Genomic DNA, 22,235 nt, shown 5'->3' on the forward strand with positions numbered 1-22,235 from the left:
TTTTTTTTATTTAAACTATAAAATTAGTAATAATATATAGGTAACCATCAGGATTTTCTCAATCGCATGATAAAACAATATTTACTAATAGCATAGTTTATAACATTATTATAATATTCAAAAATTTGATACTTTTTATGTTATTGAGAGGAAAGTCAGCAAAATCTTAACCACCGCTCTCAAATCCTAAGTACACTCCACTCAATACCTATATATATATAGTTGCGACGCGCGCTTCGCGTGTATTATTATTGTGGCCTTCGCCGTGGGTAATCGTCATAATCGGCGGGACACGTGTCATTGTATCGGTTCCGTCACACGACGGAAGTAATTATTATTTTACCCTCAGACGAGTCCGTGTTTTCATCTAGTTCGAAAACGCATAGGTACGTCGGAATTTTTTCTTTACCTTCCGTCCGCGCGCTCGCACACGCACACGCGCGTCTGGCGGGAGATTTTCACTCTCGGCATAAGAAAAGCGTTCCCTCTCCGCCCGCCACCGGTGGAGATCGATCTCCGAACGACGCGGGAAATCTTCGGCCACCGTGGCTCGTGACGGGTTGGGTTCGGTTTGGATCTGTAGGCATACAGTCGCACCTCCACCGCCGCCGACATGTTGCAGTCTCTGAGTGCCGTCCGTCAGAATAGGGACGTCGTTTAATAATTATTATCATTGTCACTATAATATCGTCGTCACGTCGACTGCAGTTCTATCGTCTCGAAGAAGTGTTTTTCCATACGTATTCGGTTTTCCGGTTTTCGCTTTTTCGTCTATGAAATCTTGTCTGTCGCGTCCAAATGAATAATGGCCAACACCGCTGCGCCAACCATGTGTTGTAGTCGTGGGTCCGCAGCGGCGGCCGGTCTGTTGTTTTTGTTGTCGTTGACTTTAAGTCACCAGGTCGCCGCGGACGTCCGGCATGCCCGGCACAAGAGGACGGTATCGGATCTCATGGAAGGACTCATGAACGCCATGTACTTTCACGTGGATCCGATGCCTTTGCCGTCCACCGTAATCGCCCGAATAACTCATTTGTCGGCACCCAGCAAAGTTTACAAGTAAGCCGATATTATTGTTATTATTGCCATATTACCCATATGGTCATAGGATTTTTACTCGTGTTCGGTATAGGTGTATTAGTCTATTTGTTATTTCATAAGTTATTCAAATTCACTTTTTTACTCGATTATTGGGTTTTGTATAAATATAAAAAAAACTTATAAACTAAAAATATGATTTTATTTTGAATATATTGTTTTTTTTACTAAAACTATTGTTACATTTCAAAATGGTTATTTTTAACTAATTATATTTTAGTTCCCCTTCAATAAGTGATCAAGAGAAAAATTAAAATTAAACAAATTTTTATTACCTAAGCAAGAATAAAAATTTTTCATTTTTCAAATTTAATTTCACTTTTTTTTAATAGGTACCTGGGTAACTATTAAATAAATAGGTACCCAATAATAATAGTTTTTTAAGATGGGTTATGGAAAAGTTAGCTGTTGTTCAAAATATGTATTTAGTATTTACGAGTAAATGCACATTTAAAAGAAATCTACCCGTCCTAATACACGTACGAATTAGTATTTTTATATTAATAGTTTCACTTTTATTCCCATATTTCAATTTTAATACATGTCAAAATATACATTACAGTATTTATAATAATTTTCGATTTTACGTTCCGCGAGATTAAACCATAGGAAAATACAATAATAATAAATAAGACAGCTGTTATTTTAATATGTAATTCATCTAACTTTATAACCATATAGGTAAGTATTAAGTATGATCTGTTATTGGTATTATATTTATTTTATCATTAATTCGTTTAAAAACACAATATACCTACTGCCATTACTAATATTAGGAAGATAAAATTCAAGCAGGAAAAAGTCCATCAAAAAAGACAAACTATTTTGTGTATATTGTATACACTATACACAATATGTATACAGGTCGTTTTAAAAGTTTTACAGCAATTTCCAGACATTAACCAATTTCATCTCAGAACTTTACGCTCCGCAAAACTTGGTACTTTAGTTTCTAATTTTTGATCCACTGGTGCTAATTTAATTTCATGAAAATACCCTCTCACACAGAATAGTATTTAATATTGATGATAGTTACTTCCTATCCCAAGAGTAAAGATCATAGCGTACCAACACTTAACCTATAAGTTGTAATTTGCTGTGAATGGTCGGTCACAAACATTCGATTGTTTGGGTACCAAGTTTCAAAGTGAGATTGCCAATAGAATGCATTAGAAATTTAGGTGGCCGTAAATTTTGGGTAAGAGTAAGTTTTTCAAACACTACAATGTTCATTATGTGTATGACTTATACTTGGATAATGTTAATTATTAGCAGTCCACAAACTGATCAAAAAATATTATAGATATTCCTATATAATATAATTTATTATTATAATACGTTACCATACCATTTTGCCACGTCTTATAATTATATTTCTTATGATATACATATTATCTGTTTTTGAAAAATATTTACACTATTGCCTATTGGATTTCTATTTTCTTTTATTGACACATTATTGATTCATCACAACACTTCAATCGTACAATTCGTACATTGTATTCAATTCATTTCAGATAGTATTATTATTCATATATTTTGTATATTATATTGATTCTAATCTGAAAGTGACTATTTCACTTTCAAATTAAACAATTTTAAATAATTTAATATGCATTTATCACTTCAAATAAATTTGAATAGTAAAAATAAAAAATGATAAATTGGTAACATTTGTTGAAGTATCGATTACCGATATTACAATAATATTTAACATCGATATTTCGAAATAACTAATTTTTCTTACATAACGTACTAGATAGTTGATAGGAAGTGTTTTTATACATACAAAAAGTGGAAATCGTATGTATTATATATTGTGTTATGAAATTTGTTTATAAAATTATGCACTGTAAATTATCAATGTCAAATATCTATTACCTGCGTATCATTAATTTAAGATTTGAAATTGCATTATTTTTCAATAGGTCGAAAATATCCTTAAAAGTACTCAGCAGAATAGTAATAATATCTATACTATTGCCATATTTTTTATTATTTCTTCTATCACTGTTTTCTAGATTTTTTTTTAATACGAAAGTAATACAATTTATATATTTTAACAAATTAAGTACATGATAATGTACTAAGTAGAAGTAATGCTGAGTAACAAAAAAAAAAAAATGTTGACTGTAGGTATTTATTATTTAATGATATTCATATTTATTTGGTGAAAATGTAATAATAATAATATTTTTTATTTAATTTTTGATTGGATTACAGACAAAAAAAATTACACCCACGTAGTCAAAAAATATTTTCTTTGATTATATTATTGTAAAAGTGCTCGTTATTCTGCTAATAACTATAAAATAATAGAAGTGAAGACGGGCGATGGACCCGTGTATTGAGTATTTTCATTCGTCATAGATAATTTTTTATTATATTTACTATATTTATTTATTATTTTTTTTTACTAAGGAGAAAAATATAATATCGTTGTTTAAATAATTGATCAATTTCGTTAGGCAACTAGTTTAGAGTTGTAGTGCCACCATTAGGTTATAGGTACCATGATGAGGTAGTAGCTCTAATCTTCTCCAGATATATTATATTATACATTATTTAGATATACATCTATTAATATGAGTATAAAATAATTTATAATATCAGACTAAATCAATTTAAACGTTATACATTTAGATTGATCACATGTAATCAAATATTCAAATCCCTAGACTATTTATTTTTTTTTTAATTTTTAACAATTTATGGTCTTTGAAAAATAATATTTATTTTTATTTTAATTAATGGTTCTAGAAGATTTATGCTTAATTTATGTAATAGGTTGTTTGCACTTTCCAGATATTATTGTTATGGGTGAAATTTGCACTAGTCCATTGCTTTTTCAATAATAAAAATGTATAAGATGACTTTTTTTTTATTGAACTTCTATTAATATATTTAATCAAAAATTCGATTCATTATCGTTAATTTAATGTGTCTAGAAAATTATACTACAATGTTCAGCGATTCACGTGAATTTCTATTTAAATGCATGTTACTTGATGTCACGTACAAGACTATTGTTTATAATCATAATTCAAAATCACCACCCAAGAGAAAATACCTTTGTCCAATTTAAATTGCAGAACAATCGTTTATGAAACTATATTCATTTTATTTTTTTTTAAAGTCTTTTTCGTGACATTTTACTTTTATTTTGATACGGTAGATTGACTCGTTTGATTTTTTTCTACAGGTACGTTCCAGTGCAAACATTAAAGTTATCAAAACTGCGTGCTCGTCAAATAGCCGAACCAAAATTAAGACTAAAATATCCGAAAAAAATTTCAATAGCTACAGAAGACTCGTCGTTGACATTGTTGAAAAACGATCTTCCGTGGACATTACACCCGCTTCCACCTCCTTTGCCAACGTCCAAAACTATTAAGCTCGAGATGGACAAATCAATGCCGTGGGCATTGCACCCACTCCCGCCGCCTGTTAAGACGAAAAATTATTCCGATTACTATTGGCCGGACTCTAAGACACGGCCAAAGTACTATTACAGGTCGAAACCGTCGAAGCCATACCGTTATATTACTAATAATAACTATAAATACAAAAATCCAAAGGCTCAAGCCAACTTCAAACCGACTTCGGAGTACAGCAAACCCGCCGTCAATTATAAGTCCGTCGTCGATCATGATACCAAGCCAGCTGATTACAATAGTCACGCCGATCATAAGCCCGCAGATTACAATAGTCACGTTGATCATAAGCCCGCTGATTACAATAGTCACGCTGATGATCAGCCCGTCGATTACAACAGCAATAATAACAAGCCCGACGACAATAGTTATAATCACGCCGGGTACCCGCCCGATAGTTTCAAGTACATCGATTACAAGCATACCGATTACAAGCACATCGATTACAAGTCTCCGGACTACAAGTCCGAATATCCGAAGCATGCGATGGAAGAAGAACCGCACGAAATCAATAACGACGACGACCACTACGATCACAACGACGTTTATCATTACTCGCACGACGATCACTCGGCCCAAATCAACGATTCTCCGTCACCGTCGTCACAGCCGCCACCGCCTTCAGCCGAGTACGTGTCGCACATCACCATCGAGCCGTCCATTCAAATCGCGTCGTTTTCGGAAACGGAACTGCAAGGCGATGGTTCGAACAGGGATAGTAGCAGCCTGTCTCAGGTCGATGCGAAACACAGGTCGTGTCAGTGTACGATAAACGGACACCGGCACAAACGTGATGCGGACAACGACGACGACGACCACCACCACGATGGTCTTCGTCTACCGTGGACAAAGAACGGTACCGCTACGGTAACCAACATCGACGCTAACGACAATCGTACTGCGATCCGGAAGCCAACGGATTCGAACTCGGCGCAATCCTCTCGGAACTCGTACTTCGCGCCGCGTATCGGACACGCCACCGACGTTCAGATAATCAAGTCACACGACATCACCGAACAGTCGATGATCAACGGTCCTGCAAACGGCCCTAGTCCTGCGAACGATCCTAGCCGTGCACACGGTCCTGGTTCTGCAAACGGTCCCGGACTTGCGAACGGTGTGGGTTACGTGCTACGGGTGCGTAACATGAACAACGACCATCCAGTAGCACGGCCGCCACCCGTCGAAGCGGATCTTGGACAGGCGAAAAAGAACGACGCGACCACGTTCAGGGACGAAAGCGACAAGTTCAAAGTGGACTTTGGTCGCGATATCAACGCTTGGGACGAGTCAAAATCGGCTGCCAACAAGCAAGGACGGTACTCGCTGATAAAACACGACGTAGGAGGTGGAGGCGGAGACGGAAACTCGGGCTTTGGGGACGACTACGGAAACCAACCGTCCAGGGACAGACCAGACACGCGGGGGAGAGGTTATCACGCCGTTACAAGCAAGGTGGAGAACTCGGATCGAGGAGTGTCGTTCAGCGTGCAGACTCCTTTTTCCGTTTCCAGTTTCTCATCGAACGTCCGACATCCGGAAGAACGTCAGTCCCGGTTTCGTTACACCGGACACAAATCCGAATCGTCGGCATCGCCATCGCCGGCACCGTTGTTGTCTTCGTTCCGGACCGAATACGCGGAACCACCGCTGGACTTTGAGCAGTTCGGCTTGAAGTCAGCTCTGGGCGACGATCATCCGCTCAGTCCCGATTTTTCGCGGGACTTGTTCGAAGACAAACAGCCGGAACCCGTAACGATTGGTCGGCTCTCGTCTCGATTTCCGGAGAGCTTCGGCGCGGATAGACGACCCAGTCCCGGGTTCTCGGGTCGATCGGTCTCGCACTTTTCGAGGGATTTCGGCCACGACAACGACGACCGGAGTCGTTTGAAAACGTCACTGAAACCGTTCCGGTACAACTCGAAACACGGGCCATCGCAGTCGGCCGACGATCTGTTCGACATCCGGCCAAAGGGTGGACGTCCGTCCAATGAAGAATCGGTCTTGGAATATTTCCAACCGGTCGTTATCGATTTCGACAAGTCAAAGCAGGGCGATAACGATTTCAAATCGTTCGGTGGCAGCAGTAACAGCAACTACGGTGGAATCGACAAATCGAGGTACTTCGGTAAAACGGATACTTCGATTTTTGCAAAATTCAAAAAGAATCAGAACTCCGATCAGCTTCGTTTGCCCGGCCGTCTGCACGAATCCAACGAAAACTTGTCGAGGAAAATGCTTTTACACCCTTCCACGTTCGACATAGATTAGCACGAATGTCTAACTATTTATACATAACAGCAGTGATATAGTTTTCCTGCTTGCGCATATAACTATTTAAATGTGTTTTCGTATAAACCATGATTTACTTACAACCATCGTTAAAAACCATGGAATGCAATAGGTATTTAAAAAAAACCATACTTTGCCATTATGCACTCTTTGTGCGTAGGTAATTATTATCATTATTATTACTGTTTTAAGACAATGTCTGCATAACCACTCCTAGCACTGTACTAAAAAATAATTGAAATATTTTTTATATAAATATTTTTATATACAATATGATATTGATCGGTTGTTTCATCTTATAAGAGCGAATTTCTTTCTGTGTAATTAAATACAGCTCGGTGTGTTTAAAAAGAAAAAAAACACTTTTTGTAGTGAATACTTTATTTTATTTTATTGTTTAAAATAATATTTAAATCTGTTATCGCTATTAAATTTAGGGTGCCATGTAAAATAAAATATTTTTAATATTGGATGATAATAAAACGTTTTTATACACCGTGGTGACATTTAAATATGTTCTGTGAAACGACTATTATTTTTATAATTTACAGAACGTGGTTTGTGATTAATTTGTACACTTAGAGCATATACATATACATATATATATATATAATGTACAAAAATGATGCATGTATTGATTTTAATTACTCTGTTCGTATAATATAGATTGTAGATTATATAATATATGATCGTTTATATGTTATGTAATGATTTTCTTGATGGAATTATAAAATATGTAATTTAATTATAATATTAAATAAATAATTTAATTTATATGTAGACGTATCGACATTTGAAAAGCTTAAATTTTCTCTAAAATTGTTTCAGAAATATTTCGTGGTACCTATACTGAAAACGCATCATTTCGACTGCCTATAAGCTCAATTGTGAATAGATTATAGAAAAATAAAACTATAGAATATTATATTGTTAATACTACTGACATTAATATTACGCCTTGCAGTTGCTATGTAACTTTGATTTGTGATTTGTATTTTCGATATACTGGAAAAAAATTGAAAGCAACTGGAAAATTCAAATAAATACTTTAAACTATCAACATATTATACAATAACGATTATGATAATACTGCATTGATTTACTATGGAAAGTTAATGATTTGGAAAATCGCATCGATATTGTTACCTATAGGTACATCGTGTACATCTCTTGTTTGTTATGCTCGACTGTAAAATGTTTAATTTATATTTTATATACAGTAAAAATTATTGTCTAATACATTATGCTATTATAGACTATAGTAAACAGGGTCGATGATGAGTGTACCTAAACCTTTATACGTACTTAACCTATTTGAGTGCCATAGAGTACCTATATTTTAAAATCTTATATATACCATTGATATAGTCCATACGTGAATTTTCAGATATTGGTAAATGTTTTTTTTTTTTTTATCAGACTGTAAATAATATATCCGAATACGGAGGAGTAGGTATACGCGTAGGTAAATACGGAAATGACGAAGGACTGAGATGTCAAGATAATGAATACGACGAGATCAGTTGAAAACGATTTTAAATCTAAGCGAAAATGATTACGTCTGCAGTCGTATTTCGTAATTCGGAAAATCTCAATAGGCGTACCATTAAATCGGGCGGAATAATAATATTATATACAGCCTATCGTTCAATTCGTTTGTGATCTAAGAAAAAAAAATGAATGAATAATATTTTTGTACTTTAGTCATACAGAGCAGTTATTATAATATAATTTGTCAGCTATGTAGAAAAACAAAAACATAATATGTATTTGCTTCTCAATCTTTGAACGGTTTATACCTACCCTGGCTACCTATAAAAACGCGCTGGTCTATACCCAAAATGTTTACATTTATTCATAACCCTTCGTCATTTTATCTAGTCCAATGACCATGATATTCTTTTTGCTGACAATTATTGTTTTCGACGCAACTCGTAATGTTATCGTAGAGAGTACTCCTGCATTTTAAATACACGAGTTATCACGAGGAAACATATAATATGGCTTATGAAAGAAATTAGAGCGTTTACCTGCGTATAACTGGTAAACTCCCGTGGTAATAATGACCATGAGAGCCAACAACTTGGCATACGTGAAAATGTCTTGCACGCGTGTTGCCCACTTAACGTCCCAGCAGTTGATAAACGTCAATAACACTAAAAAAACAAAAAAAAAAATGGAAAAACAAGAATTTAGACACGGGTGAGTATTTTCGACAGGTGTCATTGTATCGTATACTGTTGTAGTCGGATATTTGTATTTTCTTAGCCTTAGAAATTGTATTACAATAATTACACATACAGCTTAACCTATCCAAAGATAGTATTATTGAATACATCATGCAATTACGTTTTTTTTTAAACTATATACTAGGCAAGTACATAATAATATACGTATATAATAATAGTATGTACTGTGTAGTTATTTAATTAAATTTTTAAATAATCAAAACCAATTTGAAACATTTTTACGGTGTTTTCGTATTAAAAATGTAAATGTCATATTAAATTTTAGTTTAATGTTAAACAATTATTAGCAATTATAAATCATTGGAAGTTAAAATTTGAAAATCATCTATTATACAAAGTCATGCTGGTGATAGACGTGTAGAAGACAATAGTATAAAATTCTTATAATAATATAATATACTATATTATAGGAAGAAATCTTGTGTTCTGAGTGAAATATTTAGAACCGTCAAAGTTGTGTTCATGTTCAATTAAATGCAATCATGATTAATATTATGTCACCATCATAATACTACCTATCTAAGAAATATAAAACATGTAATATGCCACTTCACTAGTATGACGTCCATAACATGTATCAATGCACAATAAATGTCCTAAAACTGATTTCTTTGAACACGGAATAAAATTGTAAAATCAATAGTTTGAAAACTTCTGTCATAAACATTAATAAACAACGACTGTGATTTCGTTTTATATTCAGTTTTTACTATAATTTTTCATTAGCTTTATCAAAAATAAACTACGGTACAAATTTACACAATACAAATAACGGTCTTATTGATTTCAAAAGAAAACTTTATTTGGTCTACGAGATAATTCTCTTACGCATTACTCTGTTTAATTGAAATAACGAAATACGACTGTCCTTTAAAAGCTACTTTTGTTTCAAATGTTTTTCGCACGTTCTTACAGCGTTTCGTCCCTTTGTAATAAATATATGATACATATACCTATGCCATTTGGATTAAATTATCACGAAAACGGAAAATCCAACTCAACATAAATGCGAGTACTATTTACCAATAAAAGAAAAAGAAAATTTAATTTATGATCGCTACAATAAACAACATAAATACACATAAAATAAAAAAATATTTTATATGTATCTACCTAAAATTTGTTGAAACTCAAAATATATTTAAAAGTGGACGAGATTGTATTATATTTTATAATGAGATTATATTATTATTACTTCTTTATTATTTATTGAAAAAAACCTCAGATTCATAAGGTTTCGTTAGTTTTTACAATATTTTAGCTACGTAATTTTAGATTCTGGCGGAGTGATGAAATTAATAATTGGTTTTACATTAATGTGTTCTTTTTTTTGTGTCCGTTTTCATATTTTGGACCAGTAAAAATCATTTTATTTACAACTTCAGAACACATACAATATCAGCTTAAAAATATTAAAAATACATAGGCAATATTTTTTTATAAGCTTTTTAAGTTCAAAGTTGACATAATTTGCTTATTTATTATGTAGGTCTATGTTAACATTTTTTTTTCAAATAATAGATTGCCCTAAAAGGTTCATATAGCATGGTGTAATGTGTATAATAACTTATATAATAATTTCCATTGTATATTATTATGACATATACTTCGTATATTCTGTAGATTTAATATAGAAGTAGACTATATACTTCAGTCTTCAGATATATGTCATGATTACACATTACACAATATAGCTAGTAAGTACATATCTACGACAAATACATTTAATATTTATGAAACCAATTTATTTCTGTTACTTTGTTGTTGATTCAAAAAAATATATCAAATTTAGGTTCAATACATATTTTGTTTGGCCCGTTTATTCTTTAGAATTTAATAGTGGGTACCTTTCAATATTTTCATATTGTATATCAAATTATAATTAGTAAATATAATTATTAAAATATATTTACCTAATGATTATTGAATACTCTAAAGTTATTCATATTTAATTTTATTACAGAGTTTTATTCGAATTTAGTTAAGCCCGATCGACATCTTCGTATACTAATGTAAAACTGTAAAAGTGATATGAATATCATGGTAAAAACGAATTAATAAACTGCATTAATTGTTTAAACTTTACAGTAATTGGTTATGTGAATAAAAAATAATAATAATAATATGTAATTTTAACAAAACAAAAGTTATGGCCTTAAAATAAACTCTTACTAGTTACTACTTATAAAAAAACAACTAAATTGTTATGCGTTATGTGCCATTAAGATGCGGTGTAGGTTATCCATATTAATCTATGCCTTAAACGAAATTTTAAATTATCATTTCACTTGCTTGAGGAGTGTATGAGTAATCATCACCACGCAAAAAGATTCCTCCACGTGCGAGCATCGAAATAGATATGTACAATTTAAATCTATTTTACACGTACAAATTATAATGTGATTTCGATCTCTCTATAAAATAATTTTTTTTATTGTTATCGTGATGTAAAAAACCGTATTCACACTATTGTCGTATAATATGTACCTATTTATTATTGTTTAGGTTATATCTTCTTCACCACGAATTATTCATGAATATTGCAGTTAACAAGGTGTTTCCTTTCTGACTATTTAAAGGATCATAAATATGAATTTATAAAGAGTGAATATATTACTTGGCCTATATAATATTCTGTTGTTATTAATAATATATATTTCGTTTAATGATTTTTTAAATTTAATAATAATAATAATATATAATAGTTATGTATTTATCATGTTCAACGCATCATATTTTCCTTATTCCTTAGTCATAAACTCATAACAATATAATATTATAATATGTTATTATATTTAAGACGTAAAATAGACAATATTTGAAATGAAAAATTAATCAAAACTCGACTTTAAAACTCGTCGTTGTTATGAGGTTATAGTGATGGTATACCGTTAGATGTGCGCATAACATCTGGTGGGAGGCTGTGGGCGAAAGTTTCATTGATTTTTCCCGAGCTCCTGGTGGAACGGTAGTTATATCCACGTGGATTTTCCCATTGGAGAAAACCACGCACGCGGTTCTTACGCACTTCCGGAATGGAATATTCTTAAATTAATTATGTACTATTTAGGTTTAAATGCAGATTTAAAAATAATAAACTTTTGAAAAATGAACATTAAAGTTTTACTAATTTCATTAAACGATGCGTTGAAACATCAGCTAATATTAAATACCTATAGCAATCGTCATATATTGTTATTATTTTTATTATCATTATAATAATTACGACTGCGTACTATTTAGACTCCGAAGTTTTCAAGTTTATAATATAATAAAATAAAATAGAACAGGAGCAAATTTTCATGTCAGCTTCAAATTTCTAATCTGTTTGAAGGGTTAACTTTTTTATTCAATAATCACTGATCAGTCTCTTAGTACTGTAACTTATCATAACCAAAAATGAAAAATAGTTAAGTATTGCAGTGCATATAAAGTGCAGTTGCCCAAACTCATCAACGCATAAATAATTTTAAAACAACATTTTCATTGGAAAGCCAATTAATTTATATTATAGCCAACCAATGATAAATACCAGTTTTTATTAGAAAAACGGTTTTTATTTATTATTCACATATATTTTTAATGAAGTTTGAATACACTTTTAATCAGATACTCTATAATTTGTTATTGGTACCTCTTTTCATTGTTTAAACTTTGATTTATTTTAATATTAGATATTGCATGTTTGGTGGGTCAACAGTACAAAGCTACAGTTATACACGCTATCTAAAAGTTTACTGGACCATTGGTTGTTCTTTAGGTTTATTTTATAATTTATAAACAATTGTAAAATTGGTAAAACTTAAAGACATCGCAATAAAATAAAATAAATTTACATACGGATTCATTACGTGAAAATGTACTTCTGATAAACATCGCAATACGGGAAGCAATAATCATGAAACTTGAGAAATTAACGATCATAGACCAATTGATTGTTAGTTTGATTTATATAAGTACTACCAGTTATTTACCGGCAAACGAAATTTCACGAGAATAAATCTAGTAAAAATAACAATTTGTGTCTGTTTTTGCTAATATATTACAATAAGAATTAGAAATAAAACTATAAATTTCTCGAAAATATTACAAAATGTACAATTTACACTTTAATAGATCATTCAAACAGGTGTATGATGCCAATGTATGTCATTCTACATGCTAAATTTTCAAATTTAGGACATTTTTACCAATTTTTGATCGAAAATGATGTGTTCTGTATTTAAAATGATTTATAAATTTAACTAATTTCAATAATGATTAATCATATGCTAGTAAGTCGTGCCGAGTTCACGCATTTCGGATAACGCATATACGTTTTTCGGAAGTGACATATAGATCAACCTATTTAAACAAATAGATTCCGTCCAGCAGCAGGTTTCTAACGTGACTATACGGTTTTTATTTATTTATCTGCAGATTTAAGTTGTTGTTTAGTGACGTTAAAAGTTTAAAAAAAAAATCTGTTTTTAATGTTATGCCATGTACCTACAGTAGATTTCGAATACGGTCAGTGTGAATTCTGCTGCCACGTCTTTTAGCTGTTTCAACAAATCAACTAAAAAAAAAACGTGAAAGTAAAACATAGCTATAAAATTACTTTACTTTTCGAGGATTAAAAACGGTTAAAAAAGTACATCCGGCAAAAGAAATAAGAGTTCAGATTTGAAAACAGCATAACAAATACAATGTACAATATGTACACAATAGGCTCGACAACAACGAATATTTATTTTTATTTTTTTTTTAACAAAATAGTTTATTTACAAACTGTCATATTTTATATATGATAAGTAAATTCGATAATATAAGATTAATAACAACATGATATCACATGGAGAGGGAGGCCCCCCATTGTGGAAGTCCTCTGACTTGGAGAAAACGAATATTTACATTTTTGTAATATAATAATATACCTATATTATTAGTTATTACAATATTATTACAGTTTAATTTCAATTATTATTTCGTTTTTACGGATTTTAAGGCTGATGAATGCTATATAAATGTATGCATCACTGATTCAATCTCGTACACGCATTATCTCTTTTTATGGTTAACCTTGGTGTCCTATAATTTCCTATCATTGTCAATAGGTTTGTATATTTCCCCTATTATTTTATAACGTCAGTCCATCGAGCCAATTCTGTGAATAGATTTGTTAGAAATAAGAGAGCAAATTATAAAATTTAAAAGCAATGATAAATAATCGCATAAAAAAAACCCATACAATTTACTATTAAAATCACATTATACAATAAATTCACCGCAGATAAAAAATAAACACATGATATTTTTTTTTTTAAAGTGAGTTAAAATTATTCTCAAAACAATATTTTCGAAATTATTGAAAACAGTTAAAAAATAATCTACACAATAATACTTAGTTTATAAGAAAGTATATGATTTCATATTTGAAGACAACAGCAACTAATGTCCGTAAAATTCAAGATAAAAAATACATAACTCGATTTACAAAAAAGGAGGGGGGAGGAGAGAAAAATGAAGAAACATGAACTTTGGACTTTAATCTTATTCTACAATAGTACAAAATTGATGTCATCCACACGATACTTATGAGTAGTATTTTCTGATTAACTAGCTGACATGTTTAACAATTGTACACGTAGTTCAATAGGGCCATCCATATCATAATATAAGTTCTATAATATATTAGTTATATTACAGTTATAGCCAACTGGTGTTTAGCTGCAGTATAATTTGGACAGTCGCAGTCCTAGTTTTTCCTAACTGTTACCGGATCAATGACCATAATATTCATTATTAGGTAGGTATATATTATATAATATTATAAGTTCGATGTCGATGAACCTATCTATTAGATTATACCTATACAAAATACCGCGTATACTCGTAGATATTATATACTATAATGCGAGCAGCGATAATTACCTATGCAACAAGCGGCCAGCAGTCGTGTCGACTCTTCGGGCGGATCGCAGTCGGTGTACATGGGCTTCAGCACGTACAGGCTAAACGTGAGGGCGACTATGGCTTGTGAACACGGTCGGACGATCATGCACTCCACCCACAGTCGCATGAAAGCTATAAACGGGCCAAACGTCTCCATGATGTATGCGTAGTCGGCTCCAGACTTGGATATCATGCATCCCAGTTCCGCGTAACAGTAGGCGCCGACCTGAGGAATAATAATGTATAGCGGATAAAGTCTGCGACCACGACGACGACCCGATACAGTATAATAAGGGACGTGTTTAATTGTGCGGTTAAAACATAGTGTCTGTGGTCGCATAAACGATGATACGACAAACCGTTATATTTTAATGAATCTCCGAGCTCTAAACATCCCTTAAACGCGACAATTGGTAGCCCGCGATTGATCCATTAAGTTTTAGTGAACTGAAAGGATTAAATCGATAAATTTTGAACGCAACTCGGCATAAGACTGTCAAGAGGGCTATAAACATTAATGCCCGTAAGTAGGTACTGTCTCAGTGTATAATCACGTCCGTACTGCAGTAAAGTGGCGTCATCGTAGTCTGTCTAACGGGTGACATAGCGAAATAATTCCAATAAGCGTAATCAAAATTGTACATTGTGCGTCCATATAGGGTCGATATCTGTAGAGTTCAAACAACTGTTGATTTCGAGAGGAGAATATTTTCGAGATAATGTCATTGATCAATCGACAGTATACACACATTTCCTCAAACTTATTATTTTTGTACATTTGTAACTTCATCGTTGGACAATATACTCATATTTTATAGAAAGTAATTTGAAAGGATGTAATGGATGTCATTATCTACCGTAAAATATAATATTCTCCGCTTCAAGTTTGGCAACAGATGTTTAAACTCTTATATCGACCACAAACTCCACAATTGTACACTATTGCGTAGTGGACTTTTGCAATATGGCATACCTATTGGACTTTTGCAATATTGCTCGTTAGATATTGACGGATAACAGTGTGTCCCTACGAATAACACGGTGTATCCTCTTAAGGCACGTCATTACGTCAAGTATTTCCGAAGTGGTCTTGTCACAGGTGTGGATTTGTGCATCATTTGGGTAAGTGTAAATTATTATATTATAATATAATATGCATGTAAAAAAAACTTACGCGTACCTACTCTCGTATATTTCGATTTTAGAATTTTGACTAATTATTTGTAGGTATGCACCTAAACTAGTATCGTCTATTGATCAAAATTCGACCATAAGACTGCTTTAATATTGTAAAATCAACACGCTCTAAAATATTGTATTTTTTTTTATAAAAAAAATACAAACTGCGTAGTTAGGTATCGCCGTTTGTGCTTCTTGCTTTTTTATTATCATGAACGTTTTAAATGGAAAAAACAGGTAATTCTTATATTTTAGTTTTAGAGTCTATATAAACTCAGCTAGTATTGTCTTTTGATGTACATTTAAATAATAAATAATAATTAACTATTATTTTGTTTTATTATATAAATTGGTTAGTTACTCCTTTTTATTTCATATCACCCGACATCTGCCCGATAAATTTTTTTTTTAATTATACTTTGCTGCACAGATGGCTTCAGCCGTATTCCTATTTTCGTTTTTACCTGCCTTAACTACAACATAGGTATTTTGTGTAAAAAAGTTGTTTTTTGCACAACTCTATTCGACAATACCTTTCCAATAATATATCTGTTTTCCTATAATATATGTATGTAGCGGAGTTACTGGTGCAATAAAAAAGTGTTGAGTAATACGTATTAATATATTATTATTATAGATTCTAAATAATAAAGATAAATATAATAATAAAAAGCCAACTATTTGATAGGAATATTATAGCATTTTATTAATACTACCTTATATATTCGGCACGATAACCATTGTACCAACTACCAATGTATAACGACTAAGCCATAGATCTGAATTAATAATTGTCCCTATTGTAACGACAACATATATATATTATATATATTTTCATTATAATAACAACGCATTAAACTATATATTAATTTAATATGCTGAACACATCTCGGAGAGCTTTATTGTAGAAATTTGTAATAACTATGCCTATACCTATATAATATATATATATCATACAGTGAAGTATAATATTTCATTTGTCTTATTTGTGATTTTCTTATTCCAAACGTGCGTTTTTCGTCACTGTACGAAAATCGTTTCGTGCAAAGGCAAGGTATCATATATTATATACTAACATAATATTTTATAGTTTTGCCTGTGCATATTTTGGAACTGAGGGAATTTAAAATCGTCTAAAATAATAAAAACGTTCATAATAATTATAATATGCAAGTAGGTACCATAGAAAATACTCCAGACAAGACCCAGACGACCAGCGAAGCGTTCACCGATCCGGTATTTTCCAACACGCCCGTCGGCGATATGAATATGCCGGACCCGATGATGCTGCCCACGATGACGGTGACGCCGTTCAAAAGGCTCATTTTGGGTTTAAGTTCAATTCCATCGTCTTCGGCAGGGGCCACATCCGCCTCCACCGCCGATCCGTCTTCCTTCCGCTTCACGCCCATTTTTATTCTTTCTTAACGCAGTTGTTGCGGTCGACGACTGCACGCGGCTCTATATACCCACGGGTTTCGGATCTGAAACGCAAACGGTTTACTAATAGCGACGAGGTAGGTACTCGTAATAATATGTACGCTGATAATTATTTCAATAAGCAAATTCTCTCATATTCGTCTCCAGAAGACGTGGATATGAGTACAAATTTGAACAGGTAATTGTACGTCGCTGAGATATATTAAATATTAATACTTATATTATTTATAACAATATGTACTCTATGTCTCTGTAATATTATGTATGTTCAATTAGGTATAGCTGGTAATAGAGTTATAAATATAAATTACAACATTAATATAGTGTATAGACGTACAGTAAAATATTGCCTATACCTATATAGTTATCTTTGCGAATAACAAATCGGGGTTGTTAATATATAGTTTAATGATACATTTTTTTTTGCACTTCAACAAGAAATTGAGTACAATGAAATAGGTTTTTTTTTACATGGTTGTTATTGAAAAAAACAAGTAAAAATGTTACCAGGACCTTAAAAAACATGGCCGGCTACACGATTCAACGCCGTCACTAGGTTTTTGTTTGAACATTACATCAAAATTTCGTATAAAATGTCAACCTTTAATGAAATTTGATTGATTTAGTAGGTTTTTGCCCATGACGCGGGCATTCTTATACATGGGCTATTATACCAACGCTACATAAACAAATTAAGTACATTTTTCAAAACAATTCCAATATCTTAATTAATTTTCTTAAGTGTTAGAGAAATAGTAATACTTAACTCTGCAATTTTTTCTTCAAAAATATTTTATACTACGCTTGGGTTTAAAAAAAGGTAATTGTCGAACTGCACTCAGAAAAAAAACAGGTAATGGCCAAATAACACTCGGGTTCGAAAAATGATTATCAACAAAAATGTTTAAAAATTAAACTTACTTAATTTAAACATTTTGAAAACACTAACTTCCCTTTCTGCTTAAAATTTAATCATTGTCATACTAATTAATATTTTTTTTATACTTTTTAATTTTATATGTATAGATATATATGTTTATTATATTTTGAAGAAATAATTTTTTTGTAAAAATTATAAGGAAGTGAGTTATGACAATAATATTACAAAAAGAACTGCAGACACGTATAAAAACATGTATAAAAAAATGTGTGAAAAGTGCAATGAATTAGGTTTAACATTTACACCAATTGTATATTTGTATAAGATTTTTATTAAAACATCTTATTTGAACCTGAGTGTAATTCGACCATTAACCTGCTTTTTACACAAATGTATTTCAACCATTAGGTACCTTTTTTAATACCAAGTGAAATTCGACAAAAATAAGTGCAATTTGATCTTACCCATTGAAGCTAGCACAATATAAAATGTTTGAAGAATTAAGATAAATAAACAATAATCAAAGACAACGTACAAAGTGCCTATTACAATATGCGTTAGTTCCAAATATAATTATTGATGTAGAAAAGATAACATGGTTTTAATAAGAATACATTAATGATGATTACGTACTAATCAATAATAATTTATAATTTATAAATAAATTATATATTCGAATTTATGAACTATTCGTATACTTTTTATCTCATCTTTAACTCTCAGTTCTAGACTAGTCATTAATTTTTATATTTGTATATCGGGCCACACTACAGTTTAACGACTAACGGTAGGTATGGAATACAGTATACACTCATGAGAAAAAGTAAATATGTATAATATCCGTCATATACAACTTTATTTAAAATTAAAATAAATTAGCAGACTTACAGACTGCTCATAAATAAATGAATGTACTATAATGCACTAATATAGCCTATGCCCTATAGGTACTATTGTAACTCGCATTAATAGAATACGAGTATTCAAAATGAAGGTTATTTATACTGCACAAAAATTACATACTATAGGACAACATTTTTTTGCAAAAGTTTTAAATGTTTTAACTTTACATTTTTATTTTGATGAAAACAATCCACTTCTAAATTTTAAATATTTGCATGAAAGTTATAATAACTAATAAGAGACATTTTTTTTTTGTTTTCTATTGAGAATCCGTTGAACATTTTTCCTTTACATTAACGTGAGACTTCTGTTCTACTTTTTAGAGAAAAAATATATAGGGGCTCATTCCTCGGTCGTAGAGCAGATTGTCTATATCACCAAAATGTTGAAATATATAAATATAGATATTTAAAAAAACAATATCATTGAGCTACATGTTCGTATTATTAATATAAAAAATAAATATCTAAAACCTAAGAGACAGTTTTGAGTTTGTTATTGTCTATGCGATGGTTTAATAACGAGTAAGATGAGAACCCAGACATAAAATACTCGGTTGTTGGGTGTACCTAACGGAGTTTTTGGGTGGGAGCGGATTCCACTGAAATCTTTTTAAAAAATGTTTTTCTCCGACATGGCCTCGTAAGTTTAAAGTAATGTTCTTACTTATGACCATTACCCCCCTCCACCTAAAAAAATTTATTTTCTGTATACTTGAATGGTTCATACCCTTAGACTATATGTGTGATGTGTGGGCTGTATAATGATCTGAATAGATTTTTATTATTATTTTCAGTATAACAAATTTGATCATAGCTTATGTATAACACGCCACATTCACCAGATATACAAATAACGATCTCCGATATAGTGTATAATATAACGTAGTACCTATATTTAACGAATAAATTCAGCAGATTCTCGGTGGCTCAGTGGCATGATACAGTCCTATGCCCCTATATAACATAATATCATTACAATATCATCTCCGAACGACGCGGTCCATATGACAATATATCAAATAGAGTTTTATTAAATCACGTATAATTTATTGGCCAAGTATTAAAAAAAACTATAAAATTACAGTAGTCGTAGTAATGGGTATGTCGTATGTATACTGCAGAATTTAATAAATCCTGTGTGTATACTATATAAATATATACAATATATAATGATAATAATACGTGTGTCGCAACTACTTACTATGTCATCGTGAGATAAAAACTAAAAATATACTATATAAAAAAAATAATAACGGCGTGCAAAAAATTTAAAGGCGTCGTCTCGTCTGCCGCTCAACGATTCGGTTACTGAGCAACGCTACTGCTCCCGGTCTCCGTCTATCCTGCGTGACGCCCGACCGCGGTGTTTGCATTTTACGTGCGTGTGTCTGCGCGTGCGCGCGCGCACGCCCGAGCCTTTTTCTCTTCATGTGTGTGGTGTGTGTGTGCGTGCGTGTCAGGATATTGCCAATTCGCAGGCGCAATCCCTTCAAACATAATGGCGCGCGATCGGCCGCGACGCGACGAAGAGTATTTGTTATTTAATTTCACGCCGAAACAACCGCCGGGAAGAGAATACTATGAGCGGACCGCAGGCACAAACGTTTGGACGGTACATAATAATAATACTCGTGTTGTTGTCATACGCGCGCGCACACACACACACACACACCCACCGTATCAAGTGTACAATTTTTTTTTTTTTTTGGGGGGGGGGGTTTGAATCAATAATAAAAATGACACAGATGAAAATATTCTTATAATATGTTTACTAATAAAAATTTAGTGAATTTTCAAACTTATGTTTTTAACTACGTACCTAAATGCTTATCTAGTTTGAAGAATGTGTAGGTAGTTAGGAAGTTTTTTCAATTTTTATTTAAGTTTCAGGGGTTGAACTTTGGCCCTCCCTCCATGCACACACACATTATAGGGCGTATCTGCTGGTGGTTAAACTAATTTATGAAGAAATTATAGAAATATAAGTCTTTTGTTTGCACTCTGTATTACAGTAAGTATAATAAGTTAATTAATTGAAAGTAACTAACTCTAATTCATGACCATTCTAAAATATAAGGTGCGAATATTTTAAAGCAATTTTTTTGTATGTAATTTATGAAGACTAATGCAATTCCATTAGCAAACACGGACACTGAACGGTATTAAATCGTCACCGGGTTAAAGGTAAAATCATAAATTACCATAATATGTGTACGATTTATAATTAATAACAGTAGGTAATATAGTAACAGCATAATCGTGTGACTGTATTTAACATATTATTGTATTGAAAGATGTGCAGCTGTTTAAAATTATTGATGGGGTATGAATAGTATTGAAAAATTCTATTAAAATGTATTTTTGTATTTCCAATAATATGGTTTATTGAGCGGTTTGAGAATAAATACGCCTACTATCAATATTGTAGAAGATAAGTCAATCTATGCCTGTATAGAAGTCAATTTTCGATATTTTAATTACTAAACTCAATAATTTAAATTCAAAAAGTAAAATATCACAAGTTTTAGAGCTAAATATTGAACATTGAAAATAAAATATCGAAAATCGACTCCTATACAAACCTAGATAAACTTCTTCTCTTCAATTTGAATTATAGGAGTTCATACTATAATGTCACTCAGTAAGCTATATTATTGGAAATACGAAACTAAGTTTCAGTGCTTCACTAAAATCCACATTTGTAATATTATTAGTGTGTAAAGTGCTGCGTTACTGACACGTGCGTGTGCGCTTCGCTATTTATTTTGTACACAGTCACTCTGCACACTAATGATAATTTAGTATTTACTACGCACACATTTAC

The 22,235-nt window shown here is 32.0% G+C and overlaps 2 protein-coding genes across 2 annotated transcripts in view; one reads left to right on the forward strand and one right to left on the reverse strand.

Moving 5' to 3' along the window:
• LOC132951670 (Y+L amino acid transporter 2) overlaps positions 1 to 20,972 on the reverse strand; it is a 43,952-nt gene extending 22,980 nt beyond the window's left edge. Inside the window, exons 1-4 of the mRNA XM_061023499.1 lie at positions 20,613 to 20,972; positions 17,368 to 17,670; positions 14,987 to 15,233; positions 8,855 to 8,980 (exon numbers count right to left, since the gene is read on the reverse strand). Coding sequence (XP_060879482.1) covers positions 8,855 to 8,980; positions 14,987 to 15,233; positions 17,368 to 17,598 — 604 coding nt within the window. The 5' untranslated portion in view covers positions 17,599 to 17,670; positions 20,613 to 20,972. The remainder of the gene's footprint in view (positions 1 to 8,854; positions 8,981 to 14,986; positions 15,234 to 17,367; positions 17,671 to 20,612) is intronic.
• Positions 544 to 7,749, forward strand: LOC132951669 (uncharacterized). Its single transcript, XM_061023498.1, has 2 exons — positions 544 to 1,059; positions 4,301 to 7,749. Exons 1-2 carry the CDS (start codon positions 806 to 808, stop codon positions 6,801 to 6,803), a joined length of 2,757 nt encoding a protein of 918 aa, XP_060879481.1. The 5' UTR covers positions 544 to 805; the 3' UTR covers positions 6,804 to 7,749.
• Positions 20,973 to 22,235: the final 1,263 nt, after the last annotated feature.

Source organism: Metopolophium dirhodum, chromosome 9, assembly GCF_019925205.1.
Source record: "Metopolophium dirhodum isolate CAU chromosome 9, ASM1992520v1, whole genome shotgun sequence".
NCBI lineage: Eukaryota > Metazoa > Arthropoda > Insecta > Hemiptera > Aphididae > Metopolophium > Metopolophium dirhodum.